The following is a 22,492-nucleotide window of genomic DNA, read 5'->3' on the forward strand; positions in this document are numbered from 1 at the left end:
TGCAAGGGGGTGGTGACGATACAGTTCCAGACTCTCCAAATGTCCCTATTTTCCAGGGACAGTCCCGGACTTACAGAAGCCCTCCTGGTTTCTGATTTGATACCAGAATGTCCTGCTTTCCTTTAGTAAAGGGACCCCTGACCATTAGATCGAGTCGTGACCGACTCTAGGGTTGCGGTGCTCATCTCGCTTTACTGGCCGAGGAGGCCGGCGTACAGCTTCTGGGTCATGTGTCCAGCATGACTAAGCCGCTTCTGGCGAACCAGAGCAGCGCATGGAAACGCCGTTTACCTTCCCGCCGGAGTGGTACCTATTTATCTACTTGCACTTTGACATGCTTTTGAACTGCTAGGTTGGCAGGAGCAGGGACTGAGCATTGGGAGCTCACCCCATCGCGGGGATTTGAACCGGCAACCTTCTGATCAGCAAGTCCTAGGCTCTGTGGTTTAACCCTTCTCCCTCCTGCTTTCCTTTAGGACAGGGGTCTGCAACCTTTAAGACGAAAAGAGCCACTTGGACCCGTTTCCGAAGAAAGAAACACTGGGAGCCGCAAAACCATTGCGACATTTAAAGCATGTGCGCCGCTGCCCTCCGATCTGACAGCGGGCGGGAAGGTGACGTCGGGATGGTGCGTGACTAGCGCACGCACCGCCCCCATGCGACGTCACAGCCAGTACAGCGCCCGCCACAGTGGGGAGTGTCGGGGCGCACAATGCGCCTCCTCCCCTCGCTAGTATCCGCCCCGGAGCCGCGGCAAAGGTGTAAAAGAGCCACATGTGGCTCCGGAGCCGCGGGTTGCAGACCCCTGCTTTAGGACATCCCTATTTCCATCAGATAAATGTTGGAGGGTATGGAGTGATGCACCACCCCCAGCCAAGGAGATAAGTAACTATACAACCTTTAGAAGACATCTGACAGCAGCCCTGCATAGGGAAGTGTTTTTTTATAATAAAAAAGTGTGATGTTTTATTGCACATTATATATATTTTGGAAGCTGCCCAGAGTGGCTGGGACAGCCCAGTCAGATGGGTGGGGAATTATTATTATTACTATTATTATTATCCCTATTTTCATTGGCGAAATGTTGGAGGGCATGCTGCTCCTTGCAGCGGCGGAGCACCCGCTGCGCCTTGTCCAGCCCTCCTGCCGACGGGTGGGCGCTCATGCGTCGGTTGGGAGAAGCGCAGAGGGAACTCTTCACCCTCCGCTCGCCCAGCCCGCGTCTCCCCGGCAGGGCGCAGAGGGTGCTGTTCTTCACCTTTCGCACAAACCCAGCCGCTTGACGGGCATCTCTGCGCGCCCGGGGCAACGACTCCCCGGCACCCCGCACGCTCCGCCAGTTGCTCTTTGCCCAGGGTGCAAGGAGGGCGCCATACCTCTTCGCTAATGGCACAAGGAAGCATCCGTAGGTCTTTGCATGTGGTCAATCCCTGGTAATGTTTTTAAAACACCGGCAAAGCGAAGCAGATAGGAGCTGAAGCAGCGCACTGTTTCGTGGCTAGAACAAAACACGCACAAGCCCTTAGCGCAGCTGGCGAGCGGGGGTCTAGCTACTGGCGCGGAGGTGATTTGGCCAGGAGAAAATGCAGGCGAAGAAAGGATAATTACGCACAAGGACGCACCATCCGCTTCTGCTCTGGACACTCCCTATCCATTCTCGTACTGCTTAGCTTTTCTTCTCTCCTCAGAACCAGCGCTTGCGCCTGATCCTGAGCCTCGAGGTGCTGGCAATCGGGCTCCGCTGAGTTCAAAACTGTAGCTAAGGAATCGCACGCAGGAAGGTCGCAGTCAGCTCGCGCGCCGAGGCTCCTTAGTGCGGAGGCGTGGTCGTCTAGGGGGCGTCTCTCTCGCCATCCCCACCCACCTCCCCTGACTCTGCCGTCGACGCTGCGCCCCTTTAGACGGCTCCTTCCTGAGCTGCCGTCGCCCGCCTGGTCTGCCTGCCCAGCTCGCCGTGATGCCCGCCGTCTGGAGCTCGACGCTACCGCCGCGGCTGCTGCTGCCGCTCCTGGCGCTTTGGCTGTGCCTGGCGTCGAGGAGCGCGGCGGAGGCGGCGGCGTGCGCTCCCTGCCGGCCCGAGCTGTGCGAGACGGCGCGGTGCGCGGCGCCCGAGCTGACGGCGCGGGACGAGTGCGGCTGCTGCGAGCGGTGCCTGAGCGCCGAGGGCGAGCGGTGCGGAGGGGCGCGGGGCGCTCGCTGCGGCCCGGGGCTGGTGTGCGTTAGCCAGCGCCAAGCGGAGCCTCCTGCCGCCGAGGAAGAGGAGCAGGAGCAGGAAGAAGGCACCGGGCGCTGCGTCTGCAAGGAAGACGGCGCCGTCTGCGGCTCCGACGGCCGCTCTTACAGCAGCGTGTGCGCCCTGCACCTGCACAGCTGGCGCGCCCTCCACAGCGGCCGGGAGCGCGTCCGGAAGGCGCACGACGGCGAGTGCAAGCTCGGTAAGCCTCTGTGGGTTGTGGGGGCACTGGGGGGCGGTGGTTGGGGTGTCGCTCACCCTCCGAAGGTCGCAATCTATAGACTGGCCCTCCCTCGCAAAATTTCTACGCCTTAGTGTTAGTCAGCCAATCGGGAAATGCTTGTATTTCTGAAAGTTTGCATGGTTGTTCCTTGGTCCAGATAAATACCCTTCTTGTCTGTTTGGACAGTTAAAATCACCTCTTAGAACCACGGGGGGCAATTTGATTTTTAAGGGGGGCGATTTGGAAGCTTGTTTCGACCAAGTTAATGGGCTTTTAGGCTTCCTCCCCGTGAATAGTTCACTTTTTGAATAATAAGAATTATATGTGGGGGGGGGGTGTCAGGATTTTAGAGATGCTTAGGGGAGGCATGGCCCCAAAAAGGTTGGAAACCACTGTATTAGAATTTTAAGCATCTTTATTCAGAAATAAGTACCACCAAGTTAAATGGAGGTTCCTTCCTCAGAAGTGCCGTTTGCAGCCTTAATGGGAGCTGTCTACTTTCCCATCACCAGAGACACTGAAAGGTGGGTGTTGATGCGGGAACATTCAGTTGCAAAGTGATGCACTGCTTTGGGCAGAAGCGCAGGCAAAGCAGCCCACTCTCTGGGGTGCCCCCATTCCAACAGCGCCAGTACCAAAGAGAGAGCACTTCCACCTGCACCGTCTATCTATCTATCTATCTATCTATCTATCTATCTATCTATCTATCCATCTATCTATCTATCTATCATCTATCTATCTATCATTTTCTGTTTTACAATTTAGAATATTCATTTGAACAACCTTAAAATATCAGTGACTTCCCTGCTTTTCTTTCCATGGTTCATTTTGCACAGCATAAATCCCTGCATATTTTATGTAAACTAAACCATTCAGTATTCCATTATTACTTCCATCAAAACTTAGTTACACTGTTGAATTTATCTTAATGCTGCCCATGTTTTCAAGCGTACACGATTCCCCCCCATATGTTCAATCAACGTTTTCTAGTCTTCTTTAAACTTATGTTCTTCTTGCTCTCTTATTCTATAAATTAGATCCGCAAGCTATGCATATTCCACCATTTTAAGTTGCCATTCTTCTTTAGTTGGGATCTCGCTCATTTTCCATTTGGGGGCTAACAAAACATAGGCTGCAGTAGTGGCATACATAAATAACGGCCTGCACTTTCAGAGGAAGAGCACAGAGACAGCTCATTAACTGTCTGAAAACCCCTGGAATCCAGGTGAGGGTAGTCTCCTTATCTCCATTGGCTGCTGAAGACTTACAGACCCAGCTGGAAAGGAGGGGAAATAATGGAGTGACAGGTGTTCAAGTGAAAATAGTGTTCTGGTCCGGTCTTGTCAGGTTGACTCGTGCAATCCAATCCATGTTTACTGAGAAGTCCATCCCACTGCATTCAGTCAAACTTACTTCAGACTAGTGTGAATAAGCCCAAGGGAGTGGGTGGCACTGTGATCTAAACCACAGAGCCTCTTGGCCTTGCCAATCAGAAGGTCGGTGATTCGAATCCCGACAATGGGGTGAGCTCCCATTGTTCTGTCCCAGCTCCTGCCAACCTAGCAGTTCAAAAGCATACTAGTGTGAGTAGATAAATAGGTATCGTTGCGACGGAAAGGTAAATTGCATTTCTGTGTGCTCTGGCTTCCTTCACGGTGTTTTTGTTGTGCCAGAAGCGCTTTAGTCATGCTGGCCACATGACCTGGAAAGCTGCCTGTGGACAAATGCCAGCTCCCTCGGCCTGAAAGTGAGATGAGCACCGCAACCCCATAGTCGCCTTTGACTGGACTTAACCATCCAGGGGTCCTTTACCGTTACCCTTTTCTGCCATTAAGCTGCAGCCCCCTGTCTCTTTTTTGGAGAGGAAATTAATTAAATACCTACAATTCTATGATTCTACATGCAAGGGGTTGTGGGTACTTCAATGCATGGCACTTTTGATGGATTTAGCATAGCTTACAAAAAGGTGTAAAGGATGTGGGTGGCACTGTGGTCTAAACCACAGAGCCTAGGGTTTGCCAATCAGAAAGTCGGCGGTTCGAATCCCTGTGACGGGGTGGGCTCCCACTGTTTGGTCCCAGCTTCTGCCCACCTAGCAGTTCGAAAGCACATCAAAGTACTAGTAAATAAATAGGTACCGCTCCGGTGGAAAGGCAAACGGCATTTCTGTGCGCTGCTCTGGTTCGCCAGAAGCGGCTTAGTCATGCTGGCCACATGAACCGGAAGCTGTATGCCGGCTCCCTCGGCCAATAAAGCGAGATGAGCACCACAACCCCAGAGTCAGCCACGACTGGACCTAATGGTCAGGGGTACCTTTACTTTTACCTTTACCTTGCAGAAAGGTACAGAATAGCGGGTACATTTTTTTTGTAAGAATTGAGAGCTGTGAAGAAGAAGCCCATAGAAAAGTTGACGACCCCATATTGATTGCGAAATATGGAGCTGTGCACGCACCTCATCACAATATCAATTATATGGGTGGGGCTTATTTCCCCCCCCCCCAATATTTTATTCAAGTTGGCACCCCTGCTGTCTACAGCTGGGAATCTAAACCTCAGGGATCCCCCCACCCCCCTTTTCCCTGTGGTTCTAATTTTGAGACCTGGCAACGTTTCAGAAGTTCTCTCCCCCCTGAAAATCCAAGGCACATGTTGTGCTGCAGCCCATATGGGTCCCCTGCTGATCTTAGACAGCTGACAGGCACTAGCAAAAGGTCCAGCATGTCTAGGTTTCTGTGGTAAGCACAGGAATGTCCTGGGTAGAAGATTCTGCCTTCTGATGGAGTCACCGCATTGTGAGATGCAGCACCCAGCTGGGATTTCTTAGCCCAGCAGGCCAGATAATTCTGTGTCTCCATTCCTGCAGGCCAACATTGGCATGTCTGTGTGTGACAACCCACCTGCCAATCACCTGACGTCAAGGTTTCCCAAGTACCTAACAGCCAGCTAGTTTTAGGCTGGTGGAAACCACAGCACAAGGGGGCTTTGCCTGCAATATGTTCAGGCCTCGGTTGGTTGTCCTGCCAAATTCCTTTGTGCAGTGCTTCCCCAACACCCAACAACCAGCTGGCTGAGAAAGGATCATCTGCATAATCTGCATAATCGGCCATTCAGCCTATCCAGCCTCCACCAGCTGCATACCTGGTGTTGTATATGATTTCAGGTGTGGGTCACTTGGACAAGGTCGGTGGTTCAAATCCCCATGATGGAGTGAGCTCCCATTGCTGTGCCCCAGCTCCTGCCAACCTATCAGTTCAAAGGCACACCAGTGCAAGTAGATAAGTAGGTAGCGCTGCAGCGGGAAGGTAAACGGCATTTTCGTGTGCTTCTGGTTTCACGGTGTCCCATTGCGCCAGAAGCGGTTTAGTCATGATGGCCACATGACCCAGAAATCTTTCTGTGGACAAACGCCATCTCCCTTGGCCTGAAAGCAAGATGAGTACCACAACCCCATAGTCACCTTTGACTGGACTTAACCATCCAGGGGTCCTTTACCTTTTTTACCTGCTCAGGCCTCAGGCTGTGGCTTGACCCACCAGCTTGTCGGAGTCTTTTGTGCAGTGCTTCCCAAACACCCAACAACCAGCTGGCTGAGAAAGCAGCTTTCCGCAGGGATTGTCTACATAATCGAGTTCCCTATGGCAAACTCGGCCATTCAGCCTATCCAGCCTCCACCTGCTCCACACCTGGTGTTGTATATGATTTCAGGTGTGGGTCACATGTGCATGGCTTGTGGAACTGGCCTCATGTGCCCTATCCCCACCAGATCTCCCCGCCCGGGCTGAATTCTCATTTTCCTGGCATTGAAACTGGCTCTGGTCAAATTGGACTTGCAGGGCTTTTTAAGCATTAGGAGAACATGCCCTTCAACATTTCTCCACTGAAAATAGGGACGTCCTATTCTATTATTATTATTATTATTATTATTATTATTATTATTATTATTATTATTATTATTATTATTATTATAGTATTTATACCCTGCCTATCTGCCCACTATGGGTAGCTTCTGACTACAAAAGAGGTTTAAAGACTCTCTCAAGGCAAATTTTAAAAAATGTAGTATAAACACCAACAATTGGGAAAGACTTGCCTGCGAGCGCTCCAATTGGAGAACAGCCTTTACCAAAGGTGTCATGGGCTTTGAAGACACTCGAACTCAGGACACAAAGGAGAAATGTGCTAAGAGGGAGGCATGCTTAGCAAATCCACACCGTGATCACCTCCCGCCCGGAAACCAATGTCCCCACTGTGGAAGGATGTGTGGGTCCAGAATTGGCTTCCGCAGTCACTTACAGATTCATTGTTTAAACCATGTTTATGGAAGACAGTCTTACTCGGCTATGAGTGATCGCCAAAGAAGAAGAAAGAAGAGAGAAGGTACAATAACGCAACAGAACATTGAATGTTAAAAACTTCCCTTTACAGGGCTGCTTTCAGATGCCTTCTAAAGGTTGTATAGTTACTTATCTCCTTGGCTTGTGGGTTGCATAACGGCATACCCTCCAACATGAGAGCCAGTGTGGTGTAGTGGTTAAGAGTGGTAGTCTTGTAATCGGGGGAACCGGGTTCGCGTCTCCGCTCCTCCACATGCAGCTGCTGGGTGACCTTGGGCCAGTCACACTTCTCTGAAGTCTCTCAGCCCCACTCACCTCACAGAGTGTTTGTTGTGGGGGAGGAAGGGAAAGGAGAATGTTAGCCGCTTTGAGACTCCTTAAAGGGAATGAAAGGTGGGATATCAAATCCAAACTCTTCTTCTTCTTCTTCATTTCAATAATAATAATAATAATAATAATAATAATAATAATAATAATAATAATAATAATAATAATAATAATTTATTTATACCCCGGCCATCTGGCTGGGTTTCCCCAGCCACTCTGGGCAGCTCCCAACAGAATATTAAAAACACGATAAAACAGCAAACATTAAAAACTTCCCTAAACACGGCTGACTTCAGTTGACTTACCCAACATTTCTCCAATGAAAATAGGGGCGTCCTAAGGAAAAGTGGGACATTCTGGGATCAAATCAGAAACCAGGATGGCTTCTGTAAATCCGGGACTGTCCCTGGGAAAAGGGACACTGGGAGGGGCTGAGATCATGGCTGGCAGATTCTGCATCTTTAACCTCTCATTGATGGCTCCCTGTTTGCAAGCTTGAAAAGCCACCAAGTTTCCCCCCCAATATATAAATATAACCTGATACCTTTCTTTTCCGGCACCTGTCTGTCTCAAGAGACAATGGAGTGCACCTCCGGGGGTGAAGTCAAACCACTGCGTTAGCAGCGCTGATCTCTCGGATGCACAAGCCTGGGCCACGTGTGTGGAGGTCCCGGGCTCACCCTGCTCTCTCCGTTTAACTCACCCCGCAGGGTTGTTGTCAGGATAAAACCAGGGGGAGCAGGTGAGAGATGCCTCGGAGTTATTTGGAGCAGGATAAAAATGTAACAAACAAAGAGCTGTCTGAATGGAGCTTTTGGTGGTGCTTGCTATTATATCACCGACTGCCTCTGTAGCTGTCCATTCTGATGATAATGAAAGCTCCGCCAAAGAGGGGGCTTTTATGTGTCAGTAAGTACCTCATTATATCTTAACCCAAGGGCACTAATTTATTCATGTATAATCAGTGGGGTAATATTTAACAGTCCCCTTTGGGACTCAGGGTTGTGTGTAACAGCTGCTTCTCTGCCCATTTGTAATCAAGCCCATTCCTTCTAGTTTGTTATATGCTCTGTGGTTTTTTTTTGTTTTTTCCTAATGAGCATTATGGGAATCTGGGGGATTTCATAATTTTTTATTGTTCTCGTTTTGATACCAGCACAACCCAACTTCAAAAGTACATTTCGAAGTCTGTGCCTTTGCCTGCTTCACAGGATGCCCTGATTTATTTAATGGAATGCCGTTCAGATTGAAGAAAGGTGTGTGTGTGTTTTTGTGCCTGTGTCCCTGTGTGTCCCCAGATCTTTTCATTCATGGCTTTGTCGCACTTTCTCGAAACAAAGTCCACCCCTATTCCCTTTCCCGTGCCTCAGGCAGAACTTGGGATCTCACCAGAGATGGGAATCTTTCAAAGGACCTGTGGTTCCTTTGAGCCACCCCAGCCTGATGCTCACTTTACAATACTCTGAACAGATCAAGTCACAAATGACAGATCTCCTTTTCTCCCCGCCAGTGCTTTTCGCACTCTTTAATCCTCTTGCTGACTCTGCCAGCAGAAGATTAGTTCAGAGCTTAGCTTGTTTCCCTGCCTGTGCAGTTACATTTTCATAAATTAGATTTTTTTTTCCCCTCCCCTACAATATATTTGCATGGGTGTAGCGAAATCGTGCAGCTTGGCTCCGAGCTCTGCAATCTCCTTTCCTTCCTTGTATCTTTTGTTACAGGGATGGTGACAACCCCACCCATGATCTCTTCCAGGTCTGTTAACAAAGGTGGCAGGACGCCTCCTTCATGGCATGACCCTGGTTCCTCCCCACCCCTCTTATCCGAATAATTCCCTTTTAAGAAGACTGACATTCCAGCTAGCTCATGACTGATTTCCCCTGCCCCTCCCACATGTGTGTTTGGACAAGGAAGTGTGTTGTGGAGGAAAATGTAGACTGGCAGGTATCCACGTGTCATGGAATCATGGAATTGTAGTGTTGGAAGGGACTGTGAGAGTCCTCTAGTCCACCCCCCTGCAATGCGGGGATCTTTTGCCCAACGTGGGCTGGAACCCACAACTCTGAGATTAGGAGTCCTATGCTACAACTAATCCACAATGCGGCAGCTAGACTGGTGACTGGGAGTGGCCGCCGAGACCATATAACACCAGTCTTGAAAGACCTACACTGGCTCCCAGTACATTTCCAAGCACAATTCATAGTGTTGGTGTTGACATTTAAAGCCCTAAATGGCCTCGGTCCAGTATACCTGAAGGAGCGTCTCCACCCCCATCGTTCTGCCCGGACACTGAGGTCCAGCTCCAAGGGTCTTCTGGTGGTTCCCTCCCTGCGAGAAGCCAAGTTACAGGGAACCAGGCAGAGGGTCTTCTCGGTAGTGGCACCCGCCCTGTGGAACGCCTTCCCACCAGATGTCAAAGAGAACAACAACTACCAGACTTTTAGAAGACATCTGAAGGCAGCCCTGTTTAGGGAAGCTTTTAATGTTTAATAGGTTTAGTATTTTAATATTCTGTTGGAAGCCGTCCAGAGTGGCTAGGGAAACCCAGGCAGATGGCAGGATTTCTGTGTCGTATGATTTTTTTTGGGGGGGGGGGGAAGGTCTTGGGCTACAGGGTGGGCAATATCAAAAATCTATATAACGGCTTGCACACCATTGTTCAGGGTTCTTCTTCCTCCTGCGTGTGGTGAGTGGGGACCCTGTTGCAACAGTCCCTTTAATAAAGATCAGGCTTACTAGTCGCTTTGCTTCTCAGTATATTCTGGTTGGCCTCTATTATTTTCTCCTGCCGATAGGGGAACCCACTTAAGAACTCTATACAGGCTCCCGAATACCCCCATAAGGCAAAGGGAGCAGTTTTTCTTATAACACACTCATGGAAATTAACTGAAACCTGAGTTAGTCAGGGCCTTTCATTTAAACTTTGAGTAAAAGTTACTTCAGTACAACCATTGGCTATGAAACATTCTTGATGGGTTCTTGCAAGGAAGAAAGTAGCAGCTACCCTTTTCTGAATTCATTTGTTCTCAAGATGCGATTGCATCCCCATAATCCGCATTTTGCATACTGTAACCCCCATCGTGAAATTAGCAACCCTCCTCTCTATTTCTGTTTCGCAGAATTTTATATACCGGTATTTATCTCTCACGACAAATGGGAGAAGCTTCTCTGTTGTTCCTGCTAATAGGGTGCAGATTTTCACAGGCCTCACGGCCACAGCACTCTCAGAATACAAAAAACTCTTGCAAGGAAAAATCTTCAGAAATGATCTGACTTAAAAGAGGAAAACTGCATGCAAATCAGCCGAGAAATGGCAACCCACCCTCCACCCCCACCTCAAAGGGCCTTTATGAACGGTGATGCTGTCTGACAACCATAACATTGCCAGCTACAAGCAGAAAATCCACTTCTAATCTTCAGGAAAATGAAAGGGCGAGACTTCGGGGACCTCACTTTCAAGCAAACTGGTATCCCATTGCACCAAAAGGCTTTGAGGTTTGCTTGGAACTTCTTAGGGGGGGGAAACCCCAGCCCTCCAAAACCATATGGGCCCGATCCAGTCCAAAGTCTAGCACTTTTATAGCATGTAATTCAAATAGGAGAATAAGGGTTAATGTGGAAGAATAGCGGGAAATGGCTTCCACTCTCCCTTCCTGCCAACCTACAAGAAGCATCCACGGGAGACTGCCAACATATGCGTGTTGTTGTTTTTTAGGGGGGTTAACTATTTATTTTCCCCCAGTAGTGATGTATGGAAGTGAGAGCTGGACCATAAAGAAGGCTGATCGCCGAAAAATTGATGCTTTTAATTATGGTGCTGGAGGAGACACTTGAGAGTCCCATGGACTGCAAGAAGAGCAAACCGATCCATTCTGAAGGAAATCAGCCCTGAGTGCTCACTGGAAGGGCAGATCCTGAAGCTGAGGCTCCAATACTGTGGCCACCTCATGAGAAGAGAAGACTCCCTGGAAAAGACCCTGATGTTGGGAAAGATGGAGGGCACAGGGAGAAGGGGACGACAGAGGATGAGATGGTGGGACAGTGTTAACAACATCAAAGCTACCAACATGAGTTTGACCAAACTGTGGGAGGCAGTGGAAGACAGGAGTGCCTGGCGTGCTCTGGTCCATGGGGTCACGAAGAGTCGGACACGACTAAATGACTAAACAACAACAAACTATTTATTTCCCTGAGCCTTTATTCATTCAATATCTCTTCTCTCTTTTTTTGATAATAATTTTTATTAGTTTTCAATTACAATAATCCAATAATAGCCTCATTATAACAATGCCAAATTATAAAACAATTACTAATACCAATCCTTCGGGTGCCAAATGATATAATTTAGCCCCCCCCCCCGCGTGCTATAATTGATGGTTTGGTAGCTTTCTTTATTTCTGCGTTCCAAACTCTTATTAATTTCAATTGCACTCCAGTCAAAATAACAATCCCTTATACAACAACTGCAGTATTAACGACTTCCATTCAAATTGACACATTCAATGATTTATAAAGCTACAGGAGAAGCATTCAAACTACATCCTTGTTCTTCCCGTGTGTGGCAATTATTCTGTCCGTGATGTTTCTTCCAGTCTTTGTAAAATATTATGTCTATCTTTTCCCAGTTGTTGCTGTTCTCCATCATGCCTTGGGCGGAGCTAATATCCCATTGTTGTTTCAGAAGTTCTCCATTGCTCCATCCCGTTATTCACTCAATATCTCTCTCCTTGATTGCTTTTCTTCTTTCCACAACCGAAAAAGTTAGTGGTGGAGTGGAACATGGATAAGCAGGGATGAAATACCGTATTTTTCACTCTATAAGACGCACCAGACCACAAGACGCACCTAGTTTTTGGAGGAGGAAAACAAGAAAAAAAATATTCTGAATCTCAGAAGCCAGAACAGCAAGAGGGATCGCTGCCCAGTGAAAGCAGCAATCCCTCTTGCTGTTCTGGCTTATGGGATAGCTGCGCAGCCTGCATTCGCTCCATAAGACGCACACACATTTCCCCTTACTTTTTAGGAGGGAAAAATGAGTCTTATAGAGCAAAAAATACGGTACTTCTTCTTTCACAGCAGGAACAGTGATGTCATCTCCTGGGGGTGCTCTCTGCCTGCTAAATTAATACGCTTCCCCCAAAAGTTTAGTTCAGTTGAGATTCCTGCATTGCAAGGGGTTAAACTAGATCCCATCGAACTCTATGATCCCAAAAGGCAAATTCACCTGATAAACTAAGCCAATGTTAAGGTCCAAATTTGGCTCTCATTCTATGACAGGGTTGTAGAGGGCAGGGCAGGGGCTCTCTGGATGTGGCAGGACTACAAAGCCCATCACCTCTGGCCATTGGCCATGATGGCTGAGGCTGATGGGAGTTGGAGTCTAATAAACTCTGGAGGCCCCACAAATTACCTTCCTCTGTTGCAAGCCATCCTCATAAGTGTCTCTTGACAGTCCAAGCATTTGTCAATGCTCAGATCCTCTTAGATGTTGACATGAGCCAGAGTGGATTTTGTTATGTACTGAAGTTCTCACCCTGGGCCAGCAGGGGGATACTATAGATAGTTTTCACTCAGGTCCACATATGCAAATAAGGGATTGAAAGTGACGTTCAGTGATTGGATAGTTACAGAAAGTGTTACAGTTGCGTTGTAGTGGAGCTCTATATAAGCAGGCTGGCTGAACCCTTCAGTTCAGTTCTGTTCTGGCCTGTGAATAAACAAGAGCTGTTTGAAGAATCGCTGTGTCGTCTGATATGTTCACCCACAACTTAATAGATTTGATTTAAATCAAATCGATTTAAATCAAGATTTAAATTGCTAGTCAGTAAGACTTGATTTAAATCATTATTGTTTTTACAGAAAGACTCATTCTTGCTGCTGTAATCTTAATATTTACAACCAAATGAAGGTTTCATTTTTTGAATAATAAATTTTCAGAGTAGTTTTTTTACAGTTTTATCAAAAATTACTGACTTGCACAATTATCACACAAAGATCCCAAGACTCGTGGAGTATTCTGCTCACAACGTTGCACTTTCATTTTTACTGCTTCACACTTATCTACTTCTGCAGATCTACTCCACTCCAAACAATCTATTCATTGAACCTCTTGCAACTTAGCATTTAAGAGGTAAGGGGTTAATTCTGTGGATATAAATTTGCAAAGGAACAATGGGATTAAGGTTTTTTCCTCAACTCTGCATGTTTATTCTATAACATTTTTCTTGTGAAGAAAAGGCACGTTATCTCTGCAGACACAAATTCACACTTTTGAGAACTGCAAAAACAAACATCTGTGATAATATCTTCTCATTAGAAAAACTGCCCCAAATACTCTTACAGAAACCTCTGGAAGAGCATGACATTGTGAATGGATTAATGGAGTTCATTTACCAAAAAAATTAAACATTGCATATAAAGCCTCATGCTACATATTCAAAAACAAATCCTTATTTCCTGATGAATAGCCGTTGGACTATAATGTAACTTAAATAGAAAACTATCTTTAGAAAGATTTTTCCTCCAAAAGCATTTTATTTTTAAAAATCCAATTTAAATTTTAAAAAATCCAGTTTAAATATTAAAAAATCCGGTTTAAATATTTTAAAAATCTGGTTTAAATATTAAAAAAATCTGATTTAAATTTTAAAAAATCAAGTTTAAATAAAAAAAACTGTGTTTTTTTTATCACTGATTTTTATCCACCCTGACATGAACTGAATGCTGCCACACATGCTGACAGGATACTACAAGGAAGTAGCAGAATCATGCCCAGCTCGTTTTGAGCATTCCTATGATATGTGCTGTTTTTCCAGATACGACACTAAAATCAAAGGATGCTTCTTCTACCCCTCTCTCTCCATTAGAAATCTGAAATGCAATCTTGCAAAGAGCAGCAACATGGTTCTATATTTATCTCTTATATTGGAGCTCCTGTTATGTTTATATCCGTTGGCAGTAATGCAAGAGACGGTGGCAAATATATTGAAATAGTAAAGTGGAAGGGAAATGCCAAGCGTCTAAGCACAGCTAAATCTGAAAGATGAAATAACCACTCACTTTGGTGTTGCCCATTCAAATAACTCTGCCTGTCTTGACTGAGAGCCAAAGACAGTTCGAGTTCAACCAAATATGTTGTTTGAAGCAGTATCAGGTCACCCCAGGAGGAAGTGTGCTAAAGATAACTTGTCCTTGTCATACGAGTATATGACTGACAATATCCACCAAGTGGATCCACCAAGCAGAAGTTATGGTTTACTACTGAAAACACTCTACTTAAAAAACAGAGACATCATCTTGCCAACAAAGGTCCGTATAGTTAAAGCTATGGTTTTCCCAGTAGTGAAGTATAGAAGTTAGAGATGGACCATAAAGAAGGCTGATCGCCGAAGAATTGATGCTTTTGAATTATGGTGTTGGAGAAGACTCTTGAGAGTCCCATGGACTGCAAGAAGATCAAACCGATCCATTCTTAAGGAAATCAGCCCTGAGTGCTCACTGGAAGGACAGATCCTGAAGCTGAGGCTCCAATACTTTGGCCACCTCATGAGAAGAGAAGACTCCCTGGAAAAGACCCTGATGTTGGGAAAGATGGAGGGCACAAGGAGAAGGGGACGACAGAGGATGAGATGGTTGGACAGTGTTCTCGAAGCTACCAGCATGAGTTTGACCAAACTGGGGGAGGCAGTGGAAGACAGGAGTGCCTGGCGTGCTCGGGTCCATGGGGTCACGAAGAGTCAGACACAACTAAACAACAACAACAACTTAAAACACTGAACTAAACAAAACAGGTAATATGTCTTCTTCCTCCCCTACAGACCGAGTGGAGCAGTTATATGTTAGGCAAAACTTGGAATGTGATAACATCGCACCATGTGCTCCCAAGAGAAGGAGATATTCTTAAATTGTTCATTCCTTTCATTTCATTTATGAATTGACTTCCCATGATACACCTCAAAGTGATTTTGAGATGAAATGAAAGCATAATAAAAACATCAATATGGAGATGCTGTCTTTGACAGCGAGTCCCCATCTAGTTCCATGAGCCAATGTAAAGACGCTCTCGCTCAATCTTTGGTTACGATGCCTGCCCTGTCCTGAAAATCAATAATAATTAAAGAAGAAAAATCAGAAGGAACATTAGCTAAAACCCAACTATGACCTAGTTGGACCAACAATGTGACTCAGGAAAAAGCAGTCCCCTATCTCCCTTTGAAGTTGTGTCAAAGTAAGTGTTAAAAGGTAAAGGGACCCCTGACCATTAGGTCCAGTCGTGACCAACTCTGGGGTTGCGGCGCTCAACTTAAAAATGGAACTTAAAAATGGAAAGCATAATGCTGGTGGTCAACAAAAGAGGTTTAAAGACTCTCTCAAGGTAAATCTTTAAAAATGTAGCATAAACACTGACAACTGGGAAACACTGGCCTGCGAGCGCTCCAATTGGAGAACAGACTTTACCAAAGGGGCATGGGCTTTGAAGATGTTCGAACTCAGGACGAAAGGGAGAAACATGCTAAGAGGAAGGCATGCTTGGCAAACCCTCACCGTGATCAACTCCCGCCTGGAAACGTAAGTCCGCACTGTGGAAGGACGTGTGGATCCAGAATTGGCCTCCACACTCACTTACGGACTCCCTGTTAAGACCATGTTCATGGAAGACAATCTTACTCAGCGATGAGTGATTGCCAAAGAAGAAAAAGTTGCCCCACACTTCCCAAGGCATTTGCCCTCCCTTTTCCGTATTGCAAAAAACCAGATCTTTATAAGAAGTTGGTTTGCTGTGCAAGACCACCCGTCAACTATAACAGCACAACCTGAACTTGCTGGCATGTGACTGAATCCAAGCTGAAAAGAGCTACAGTCTTGAAGCACCCCAAAAGAAAGAAAAATGAGGGAGAGGGAGGTGGCAGAGAAGGGGGGGGAGAGAGAAGGAGGAGGTCCTTGACAAGTGAGATCACATTCCAGTGTAAGATAATCTTTTCCGTTTAGTAAAACCCATCTGGTGAGGCCAAAAATATGAGTGATGCTAAATGTGTGAATATTTATATAGAGAGATATCTCTATTAATAGCCAGCCCAGTCTCAAAGTGGGAAAAGCGTATGTAGCCACCCGCACTCGAGAGGGAGATACCAACAGACTTAAGGGAACTGCAAGGTTTGCAGCAGTATATTAAAAGAAAATAAAGAGAGGTTGACCCCTAAAACAGCCCAGCGAGGACTGGACATGCTCCCTTCTTGCAGAATGCTGTTGAGAGGCAACAACTGAAAACTGCAGTGGAAGAGAAGCAGAATGAGTATTCTGGGAAGGGGAGTGGCTGGCTGGCGCTTCAACGCACTGACATTCCACACTGCAGGACTTTGTTGCAAGATCCGCTTGTTCTGAGGAATCTCAGGCCCTGGGGGACCAAGTGTGATCCTCCAAGACACTCTATCTGGCCCTAGAGACTCTTCTCAAGGCCCAGCCTCTCCTGAATCACACTGTCCCTCAGCCTTGCGTCACACGCTCTTTTAGTAGATTTGCCTGGCTGAGGGACTTCACTCTGGATTTGTGAAGGGTTTACTCCTTAGCCTTTCACCAAAGGTGTCATGGGTTTTGAAGACGCTCAAACTCAGGACGAAAGGGATAATCGCACTAAGAGGAAGGCACGCTTGGCAAACCCTCACCATCATCAACTCCCACCCAGAAACCTATGTTGGAAGGAAGTGTGGATCCAGAAATGGCCTCCACAGTCACTTACGGAGTCACTGCTAAAGCCGTTTTTGTGGAAGACAATCTTACTCAGCTATGAGTGATCGCCATGCTCTGGTCCATGGAGTCACGAAGAGTCGGACACAACTAAATGACTAAACAACAACAGAGTCTCAAAGCAGCTAACATTCTCCTTTCCCTTCCTCCCCCACAACAAACACTCTGTGAGGTGAGTGGGGCTGAGAGACTTCAGAGAAGTATGACTGGCCCAAGGTCACCCAGCAGCTGCATGTGGAGGAGCAGGGAAGCGAACCCAGTTCACCAGATTACGAGTCTACCGCTCTTAACCACTACACCACACTGGCTCTCCCAAGTCCCTAACTCCCCAAGGGTTTGACACCCATTGGCATCCTTCACCTGGTTTAGCCAGCCAGCTGAATCTGTTCCCAGGGTGTGGCTGCTGACATCTTCCAAGAATTGGGTACAATGTGGAGACCAAAGATGGACAAGCTACCCCAGAAGGAGCATGACTTGTTCCCCACCAGAAGTACTACCCCTCCCCTAACACCCATTGTGCTATTACCGTGTTTGTATTTAAGTACATCATAATTGTCATGGCCTCTGGCTAGCACAATAAGCTGAATGAATGAATGAACTGAAAATGAATCTAGCTCAGTCTCCTAGCAGTGGCTCTTTGGGTTTTCAGAAAGGTTCTCAGTCTCTTCCAGCTCATTTAACCTCCCCATGAAGAAAACAGAAAGAATGATCATTAAGATAGACCAGGCATAGGCAAACTCTGGCCCTCCAGATGTTTGAGACTACAATTCCCATCATCCCTGAACACTGGTCTTGTTAGCTAGGGATGATGGGAATTGTAGTCCCAAACATCTGGAGGGCCGAAGTTTGCCTATGCCTGAAATAGACAATGCTTGTTTAATCTCCCTAAAAACAAATCAGAACAAATTCTCAGTAAACAGGCTTTCTGCAAGCATCTCTTGGTCTCTTCCCCTCGCCTTCCCTCAAGATTTCCACACTGGAAATTCTCCTTTATAGTTGCTTCATTATGAAACTGCCACTTGGGACAGTGACATTTAGTTAGCTTAATCTATATTTTATCCAATTTCTTAGCCCAACTGACTTTCAAGACATCTTACAACAGATCTATAAATGTGCAAATCTTCCATCCAGGTACACTATTGATTCTTGTTTCTAAAAATGGAGTGGAGAGCAAAGGACATCACCAATAATGCAAATGAAATTCTTGTGAAACTAACCATCAGATATATTGGTCTCTAAGCTAAAGCGAGCAGCACTGTGGTCTAAGCCACTGAGCCTCTTGGGCTTGCCGATCACATGGTTGGTGGTTCGAATCCCCACAATGGGGTGAGCTCCCATTGCTCTGTCCCAGCTCCTGCCAACCTAGCAGTTCGAAAGCACACCAGTGCAAGTAGATAAATAGGTATCATTGCAGTGGGAAGGTAAATGGTGTTCCATGAGCTCTGGTTTCCATCACTGTGTTCCGTTGCACCAGAAACAGTTTAGTCCTGCTGGCCGCATGACCCAGAAAGCTGTCTGTGGACAAACGCCTGCTCCCTCGGCCTGAAAGTGAGATGAGTGCCACAACCCCATAGTCGCCTTTGACTGGACTTAACTGTCCAGGGGTCCTTTACCTTTTTACCTTTTTTACATTCAAATCAATGAATTTTTTGGTTATTTCATCACGAGCCATTAATGTAGCTATTCTTAATCCACAACTGTTGATGATGAATAAGTAGCATCAAACAGCAAAAGATGGCCCGAAATGTTTTAAAACGTGGATTTTCTTTGAAAACTTTCAGTAAGTTGAATAAAATAGTAAAGGACAATATATATTAGCCTCTGGCTCCAATTCCGCTCTTCTCCCCGCAAAAAAACCCTTGTATCCTTTTTTTAAAAAATTGTTCAGAAGGCTATTGTCACAATTCCAAAAGTCCCCTGGAAGGTAGATACCAGATACAGAAGAAGATAATTGCAATGTATTGTATCAGATTGAATTTACATTTCATGCTCTTCAGTTTGGCAACCTCAGAGGTTCAGCAGACTAAGTGAAATAAAGCAAACCTTTTTGAATGCAACCCGTTGAAAGCTTGACGCTGCAACAGTAACCTCTGTAAATAATGAAGACTTTCCAGTTCATGTTTGTCACAGCAAAAGTGCAGCATGAATTAAAAGATGGGGAGTGATTAAGCAAGTGAATCTTGTTTGGTGGCATGTTACCAAGCAACTATGAAGTGGCTGAGACAACCATTCTGCAAGAGACAAAAGGAGGGGGATGCCTTCATGCCTGAGAAAATGTTTCAGAGTCTTGCCACGAGGTGCATTCAGCAATTTCTTGTTTGAAGTACGACAGCCCATTAGCATTCTCTTGCTGAATTTCAGCTTGCTGGAATCAGGTATAAGGCTTATAAGACAGGGCGTAGACACTTAGTGCAGGGGCTCGAGTGGAGTCCCAGAAAACAAAGGGAAGAAAATATCTGAAGGGGCTGTATTCTTTCAAAACGATTAGGTGGGTTTTGCAAACAGTTCTTATGCACTTAGCATGGCCAATAACAGCAACTGACTACCTGAAAGATCATTATCTCCCTTTATGAAATTGCCCAGGTGCTAAGATCCTGAGGTGAACTCCTTCTTTGGTCCCATCAACATTCAAGGTGCAGTAAGGCTGGGCGATATCTGGTTTTTGACATCGTGATATATCACCTGCTAAATATCACAATACATCACAATGTCTGAAATAAGGACGGAGCCATGTAGAGGCATTGGCTGGCTTCACGTTTTTTCTTTCTTTTTTATAATTTTTATTAAATTTTCTGTTTTACAATTTAAAGTACTCATTTTTACATCCTTATGACTTCCCTTCTCTTTTCATGGTTCATTTTACATATCATAAATCCCTGCATATTTTACAAAAACTATACCATTCAGTATTCCATTATTACATCCATCTAAACTTATTTACACTGTTGAATTTATCTTAATGCTGCCAGTGTTTTCAACTGCACACAATTATTTCTCATATATTCAAAAACCGTTTTCCAGTCTTCTCTAAACGTATGTTCTTCTTGTTCTCTTATTCTATATGTTAAGTCTGCAAGCTGCCACATATGCTGTCAACTTAAGTTGCCATTCTTCTCCGGTTGGGACCTCAGTCATTTTCCATTTTGGGACTAACAAAACACAGGCCGCAGTAGTGGCATACGTAAATAACCTTTTTTGACACCTGGGAATTTCAGTCTGGATTATCCCCAAAAGAAAGGACTCTGGTGTTGGGGAGGGGGGTACTTTTAAACATTTTTTTCAATTCATTGTGGATCATTTCCCAATATGGCTTTACGTTTCCCCGCACACTGTGGTTTTTGCATAACACACACACACACACCATGGTTCGTAATATATTGCCAAGTCAAAAATTATGAAAACAATATCACAATATGGACTTCAAACCAGTTTTGGCCAATATATTGATATATTGCCCAGCCCTAAGGTGCGGTTGGACTCAACCCTCAGGGTCCCTTCCAACTCTACAACTCTGTGATTCTATGAAATGTGGAAAAAATGCAAATCTTTTTCCACTGTAAGCCTGAGGCAAGGGTACTACTATCTCCTTTATCTTATCATTTGCACAGCACACGCCAAGGAATAGTGACACAAATAATATTTATCATCATTAAAGGGGTAGGACTACCTCTCAGGAAGACAGCCAGGAGGGAAGGCTGCTCAGAAAATTAAGGGGGTGGGGAAACGTCAGTTGAGATTGCAGGGGATCCCTGGCCCCTTCTTATTCTTTGAGTGGCAGCTTTGATCCCAGCCTTGCTAATGATCACCTCTCACTTTCCACGTTCACGGAAGGACAATTACCGCAGTGACACAAGGCTGAGGCCAGAGCCCCAGAATTTCAGCACCGAAACTGGGAAAAGCTTGCGGGGGATGTTACACCCGTTGCCTGAATCTTAGCACCAAGGCTGAAGAAATGAGCGTCACGCCATTCTGCGTAGCAAGACCCTCAAGCCCAACCCCCATTAGCATAAAGAAATTCACACCGAGAATTTTTGTTTAAGGTTATTGGGCAAATTTTTTGGCCACAACTTTATTGATTACAGGAAATGAGAGCGGTATTAGCTTAAAGGGTAAAGGGACCCCTGACCATTAGGTCCAGTCGTGGCTGACTCTGGGGTTGTGGCGCTCATCTTGCTTTATTGGCCGAGGGAGCCGACGTACAGCTTCCAGGTCATGTGGCCAGCATGACTAAGCCGCTTCTGGAGAACCAGAGCAGCGCACGGAAACGCCATTTACCTTCCTGCCGGAGCGGTACCTATTTATCTACTTGCACTGGTGTGCTTTCGAACTGCTAGGTTGGCAGGAGCAGGGACGAGGCAATGGGAGCTCACCCCGTTGCGGGGATTCGAACTGCCGACCTTCTGATTGGCAAGTCCTAGGCTCTGTGGTTTAACCCACAGTGCCACCCGCATCCCTATTGGCTTAGACATTGGCTAGGGTTAGGGTTAGGGTATTGGCTTAGGCATTGGCAAAAGACTATATCTGACTCCTGCCCCCTTTGCAGGAAGTCTGTAAGGGTCAACCACCCAAAGGGAAACTGCTTCGGGGGAACCCGCCTGCATCTCCCCTGGTGTCCCCAGAGGCCTGGCCTGGCCTTAGCCCCTCAAGCAGACTTCGGACAGGAACCAGGCCCCGGATTCATTTAACAGAATACCCTTGACCAATGGAGGGGCAGGTGATGACCGACCTCCCCTCTCCCCTCCCCCACTCAACAATAAGCCAATGCCTAATCGCCAAACCTTACAAAGTTGTGACGATTGCTAAGAGGTAGGCAAAACCAAGTGGCCCGTGCCAATTCGCCAAATGGAAAAATTCCTACCCGGTCCCTGACCCAAGACAGGCAACCAACCGAAGTCCAAAGCAAGGCCAAAGGACACTTAAATTAAAGGGAGGGTGGGCGGGTGTTTGGCAGCATGAAACAGGTGCTTGGCACACGTCGCGCTGCCGCTTTTATACATTCCCCCATGATCACCCATTCAAATTGATTGGGCAATAGCCCTGGGTGATCATGGTGCCACCCTGGCGTGAGGGTGATGGCTCCACCCACGCCAGGGCGGGAGGGACTGAGTTGAGGGCCTGCCCACAACCAGGACCATCTATTAAGATGATCCCACCTGCACAGCACACAGATGCAGTTCAACTCGGGGCAAATCCGACTGAGCACGAGAGAGAGGCTGCCTTGTGTGGTGGAAAAGAGGGCAAGACTGTCATTGGCTGCTTGAAAACCAGCTGCTGGGAATCACAAATGAGGAGAACGCTGTTGCAACTAGGTCCTACTTCCTGGCTTCCCAGCGACATGGGCCACCGGAGGCTGGTCTGGATGGGCCTGATCCAGTAGACTCTTTTCCTTTTCCAGAAAACGTATGGTTACAAAAGTCGGCTGCCTGCCCCTCTCTGTGCCGAATGGTGGCAAGAGCCCATGGCATCCCAAATGCACACACGGGGTCTTTAGAGAATGGAAGACACGGTGGAGACTGCTGTGGCTTTAAGAAATACAGTGGTACCTCGTGTTACATACGCTTCAGGTTACATAGGCTTCTGGTTACAGACTCCGCTAACCCGGAAATAGTACCTCGGGTTAAGAATTTTG

General features: G+C 46.5%; 1 protein-coding gene across 1 annotated transcript in view; it reads left to right on the plus strand.

Annotated features, from left to right (window-relative positions):
- Positions 1-1,942: 1,942 nt before the first annotated feature.
- Positions 1,943-22,492, plus strand: part of IGFBPL1 (insulin like growth factor binding protein like 1) — a 41,573-nt gene continuing 21,023 nt past the window's right edge. Inside the window, exon 1 of the mRNA XM_081176944.1 lies at positions 1,943-2,435. Within this exon, the coding sequence (XP_081033070.1) occupies positions 1,958-2,435 (478 nt within the window). The 5' untranslated portion in view covers positions 1,943-1,957. The remainder of the gene's footprint in view (positions 2,436-22,492) is intronic.

This window comes from Podarcis bocagei (assembly GCF_964188305.1).
Source record: "Podarcis bocagei genome assembly, chromosome: 17".
Taxonomy (NCBI): Eukaryota; Metazoa; Chordata; class Lepidosauria; order Squamata; family Lacertidae; genus Podarcis; species Podarcis bocagei.